General features: G+C 36.5%; 1 protein-coding gene across 2 annotated transcripts in view; it reads left to right on the top strand.

Moving 5' to 3' along the window:
- ccdc9 (coiled-coil domain containing 9) overlaps positions 1–3,746 on the top strand; it is a 35,020-nt gene extending 31,274 nt beyond the window's left edge. For both annotated transcript variants that reach the window (XM_015399391.1, XM_015399390.1), the window contains one exon: positions 3,536–3,746. In XM_015399391.1, coding sequence (XP_015254877.1) covers positions 3,536–3,540 — 5 coding nt within the window. In that variant the 3' untranslated portion in view covers positions 3,541–3,746. The remainder of the gene's footprint in view (positions 1–3,535) is intronic.
- Positions 3,747–5,558: the final 1,812 nt, after the last annotated feature.

The following is a 5,558-nucleotide window of genomic DNA, read 5'->3' as shown; positions in this document are numbered from 1 at the left end:
TAAAAACAGCTTTAGATTAAGACTAAGTCTTGTTGTTTTCAGCTGCTGCTTCACTTTTCTCTGCCGAGTCTAAAATAGCTCCTATCTGTTAAGGCAGCAGCTTTTCCAAAAAAGGAGTTGATGTTCTGCTGAAGAATCCAGTCCTCATCAAAGGCTTCATCTCTACCAGACCAGATCTGACCCCCACATAACCCCTTTCATGACACTTTGGTAGAGACGATTAGTTGCGGCCGCCCTTTTTTTCCAATGACTCATCTTTATCCGTTTTACTCGCTGGCAACATTTAGGTTTAAGACGTCAGCATTGAAGAAAAAAATATTATTAATCTTACCTCTTTATAGGGCAAGTTAGTGTTTTTGAACACTTGCATACTACAAATGGAATCCCCCCCGTCTCTCAGTGACGTCTAGAAGCACAAGATCTATATCCATCTGTTCAGCAAAGACGCTGCTACATGGCTCTACATCTCATTTTGGCATTTGACTAATTAGAAGAGCCCTTGAACGATATATTACCTACTGTAGATCAAGTTGGAAGAAAAAGTTAACAAGTCAAGAAAAAAAAGCTAATTGAAAACTTTAAAAAGTAAAGTTAAAAAGTTTATAAGCCTTATTAAAAATTAAATGTAGGTTTATATACTAAAAATGTATCAGCATTAATGCCTCTAAGGTTATCTTGGACCAAAAAAATGTGTTTCTTTCACTTTTTTTCAGGAATTTCTTATAGAAGCACTTTTGTTTTTATTCTTAATATATTCAGGCAAGTTGCCGTTTCTTGTTATTACATTGACATTATTTTTTGCCATCAGAATATCAATATTTTTTTAATGTTACAAACGTATAAGGTCTTTTCCTGGATTCCAATAACACTATCGGCTTGAAATGTTCATTTTCAAAGTATTTCACTGAGTGGCCTATAAAGGGTTAAGAGCAGAGGGCCTTTGTGTTTTCTTTTATTCTTTGGAATAAGTCGAGGCACTGATTGCATTTACGCTTCTTGTAACAGTTGTGTGATTAGCGGCAGAAGTCAGATGAGCTCATGAGGGCAATACGCACGTACGGCTGTGTGTTGGGATCAGGGTGGGGATCAGGAAACCAGGGAAATTAGAGGCACAATTAAAGCTTTTAAATGGCTCCTTCAGAGGAAATGAGCTGCAGCCTGCAGCACAGATGATGGCGCAGATATCTGGGAGGCGTTTGAAGTGTGATTGAATTAAATCTTATGCTTCAGAGGATTCTCAGTCTGCAACAAGCAAATGCCATGGAGTCCTATAATACAAGTAGAAAGCTCATTTAGAAACACTAAAACCAACTTTTTGTAATAAAACAAAGAGAAAAATCTACAGTGCAGCACTAAATCACTGTCATTTAACCTTATTAAAAGTAGAGCACCAGAGACACCGGTTGCTATAGTGATTTCCATCTTTTGTAGACCTTGAATGGGCTACTAGCACTGCACTCTATCCGAGTATAAAGAATTAGAAAGTCCAGTCTTACCCTGAACTTAATGATGTCTCAACCTGGCCGTATAAGTTGATGATGGTTGAGGCTGAAAATGACCTGTCCTTTTTTTTCCCCCCTCGGTGTTGTGGGAAAGGAGGCGGATTTTGGTGGATGTATGTGCTCTGCTAACAAACAAACATGATTTTTACTTATTTAACTGTATTACTACAGGTAGTCCTTCTGTTGAAATATCCTCGATAGAGCCAAATGGTTAGAAAGAGTGAGTTGACATTTTTCAAGGTAAAACAAACGAATCAAATACCGTATTTTCCGGACTATAAGACGCTACTTTTTTCCCCACGTTTTGAACCAAGATTTTCTCCTCCAGCTCCTCAGAATCAGCCTTTCTTAAAACCATTAAAACCAGTAATCTGCCAAGAAGGTGCAGGTTTTCTGTTAATTTTTCACCAGAATGGGAATTCAAAGTTGGAAATTAAAGAATAAGAGGCTAATTGTCATTCAGCACAAGAACATGCTAGCAGCAGGCACGACAGAGAACAAATGTCCTAAATTCACACATTTTGACATTTATTTGCCGCAATAAAGCTGCTGAACCAATGAGGAGACTATGCACAACTCCTGCAGAGCTGAAATAAAGAGCTCACTAAGCCCCATCTTTTATTAGAAGCTCTGTCACTACCCGATCTGTCAGGAAGCACGATCCATTTTGCGCATACGCGAATAGATTTACATCTGGGTGTCCATATATAATGTAATTATGGTACTAAAACTACTTATTTCTATCTTTAACTCACTAAGAAATACTAATGCACATCTGTAAAAAAATGTTTTATGACATTTGTGAGACAATTTTGATGCTTTTTACATTTTCTTGGTTAAACTGCTTCTCTGACGTCATCATCAGACATGCTCAGAGCAGTGCAGCAAAATCTAAGTAGACCACAACTTTCTTTAGATTACGTAATATATAGCATAAGGTTAAAACGAAATGAAAGCATAGAAAAAGAGAGGATTTATGTTTAAATTCAAAGCTGTAAAAGTTAGCCACCGGAAGCAGCGTAGGATCCTGTTTCCGGTGCAGATTGGGAAGAGACGAGTGATAAAACAGAATTTAAGAAATCTTTTTTTGTCAGAAAATACATTATTAACCTTTACTACATTATATATTCGTACGTTTTCTATTTTAGGGGAGGGAAAACATCATTTAGGTATTGTTAAAATAAAATCAAGGACGACCCCGATGTATATCTGGATGCGCAAATGAGCTGATGGCGCATGCGCAGAACGGATCGTGCTTTCGGGACGGATCGGGTGGTGACAAGCTCGTACTGCAGCTAGCTAATAAGCTAACAGGAGCTAGCTTTCTTCTTTGTCCCTTTTCCTGTGACTATATGTAACGCTCCCCCTACAGGTTTTGAGGGGGACAGTTCAGTAGATATCAGCGGCTTATAGCCCGGTGTGGCTTATATACGTACTTTTCCAGTAAAAAAAAAAAAAAAAAAGTGGGCGTGGCTTGTATAGTCTGGAAAATACGACACTCCATAAACTACATTCAAAAGCAATTTCTTAACAAATCAGTCAATCAAATTTTAATGATCTAAACATTAAATTTTTACTTTTCTATTAATTAATTCCAGATCCCAGTGGACCTAACTTTAGTTTAAAAAAAGGAAATGTTGAACACACCATACCTTGCTTTGTAATCAAAACACATTTAATGCATTTTTGGATTTGTTTTGTTTTGTCTAAAATTGTGAAGCAATAGAAATGTAAATAGATTTTCCTGTTGAAATAAAACTATGACATGTGGGCAAATTCATTTAGTTAATCTTTTAATGTTTTAAAGGCTTGTGACCCATCCCAATAAATCATTCATTGTGACACTTAAAGTCAGTTTTATCATACAACTCATTTAAATCTGAAAACTTCTTTAAAGAAATTTGCACCAAGCACCAGGCACTGAATAATAAATACTCATAAGAGCAGCTTTATGTAAAACACACGCACGTATTCACCGTGTAGCTTTATGTATATACAGCTTTTACACCATCTCCACTCATTTCTGTCTACAGGTTGATGCTGACGGGAGCAAAGAAAGAGCTGGGGAGCGCTACGCTGAAGGCACCGATGATTTTAATCATCATCATGAGGAAGAGTGAGGGAGCTTTACATCCAGGGACCAACTGGTTGTTCAGAGCTTTGGTTCGAATCCGTCTGTGTTCTGTTCTTCATCCTGGCATCATTGGCAACATCTCCATCTTTTTAATTAGTTTACTCTCAATATTTAAATCAACAAAAACGTCTCTTTTACGTCCAATGTTGTCCTGAATTCAGGGAGCAGTAAGTGATTGCTTGATGCTGCAGGCCGGGCAGTAATTAGACCTGGGTTTAGGCTTTTTAGAATCAACTCTAGAAATTATTATACACACCTAATTTTGGTTTTAATAATTATTTTATTCACACATAGTGAGGTTTGTTTCAATAGCAGATGAATTCATGGTTTGGAAACAACAGCTTTTATATATTTTGTTTTCTCATTTTATGTGCTCAATGATCTGAAACTTTAAAGTGTGATTCAAAACGAAGGAGAAACCTTTTGGCAGCAGAGGATGCGTACAAAAAAAAAATTTGTGGAGTTTTTATCGCATTTTCTGTTTGCATGGCATCCTCTCGCTTGGTTAACCCGATGGTACACAAAACGTCAGATATAATAGATTTAAACTGTTCAAATCACATAATGTAACATTTTTTTTATTGCTACAGCTATATTACGGTATGAAATAATCATGTCAGGTTTACTCTTTTATTGACAGTTCACAATTTTCTGAGGTTTTTCCTAAAGCTGCAGAAAAACATTTTTTAATCTTCTCTCTTTATCAATTATCTGCTTAAGCATCAAATGATGCAGAGAAGAACCCCGGTTTGGTGGTGTTACCCCCTCAGAGCTCATCATGTACGACACCTTAAACTCATTGTAAGCTGTCAGGTTTACAGCTGTGCTCTCAGGTTAAAGCGTGATTTATTTCATCCTAAAACCACCTGGCGGGCAGATGAGAGGTGTACAATATTTGTTTCGCATCTTAAAAGGAATGTGGCACATTAATCATGTCTTGTATATAAAATCAAAGTAAATGTAGACATAGGTGGTTTGGGTTTTAATGTAAAAGATGCAGTAAACTGATTAAAATCGCTACTAGTTTAGCTTATCTCACCTCTCTTTGGGTCGCTGACACTTTTTCTGCTTCAAGGAGAAATCATGTCTGCTTTAATGATTTTATGCAATCACTGCTCCCTGTTTCACTAGCAGAGAAAGAATCAGGGAATTTAACTTCCTGACATTATCAGTCCAATGAGTCGCCTCACATTTTATAGAGTTTATTTGTACTGCAAGGGAAAAATCATGTAAAAAAGAAAGATATGCATGTTTTATGTTGCTTTATATCAAATCATGTTTTTTCAATCTCAAGCAATCAGCTGTTTTTTGTTTTTATTTTTTTGCTTTAAACCAGCTCCTCACTGCTCTTCATATATGAATTAAATCTTTCTTTGTTGGATCGGTGTAATCCATCTTCAGGACATTCTGTGACTCTCATGCAAAGAACAACACTGCCTCTAAAGTTAGTTTTTCTACTCTAAGTTACCTTTAAAAAAAAAAAATTATGTATTGCATTTGATTTTACAGTGTGTGTTCTCTGTCTGTTGAATGCTCCTCATACCTCAGCAGACCAAGAGGGCTTTTTTGTTTGGTTTGTTTGAATTTTTTTTCATTTTGTAAATGGTGCGTTTGAGGACGGAACGACAAACTGTTTGCTTTAAAATCTTTGTGTTGAATTCTGATGAATAAAGTCGATGAATTTGGGTTCAAAGATACTGTATTCTGTGTGGGTTTTTTTTTTTTTTAAGGTAAGCTATTGTTGCTTAACCTGCAAGCAAGATAAATTGTCGTGAGATCTGTGAATTTACCAACTCCTGAAAATACATCTTGCCAGAAGAAATCAGATGCGTTTAAAGGAATAGTACACCCAAAACATGATTAGCCTTCATTTTCTACTCACCCCCATGCTGAACAACACTCTGGAGTACTTTTTTGATATC

The sequence above is a fragment of the Cyprinodon variegatus genome, unplaced genomic scaffold, assembly GCF_000732505.1.
Source record: "Cyprinodon variegatus isolate N-32 unplaced genomic scaffold, C_variegatus-1.0 Scaffold1006, whole genome shotgun sequence".
In the NCBI taxonomy this organism is placed as follows: domain Eukaryota; kingdom Metazoa; phylum Chordata; class Actinopteri; order Cyprinodontiformes; family Cyprinodontidae; genus Cyprinodon; species Cyprinodon variegatus.
Note: the sequence above shows the minus strand (reverse complement) of the source record. Positions and strands in the feature narration are given on the sequence as shown.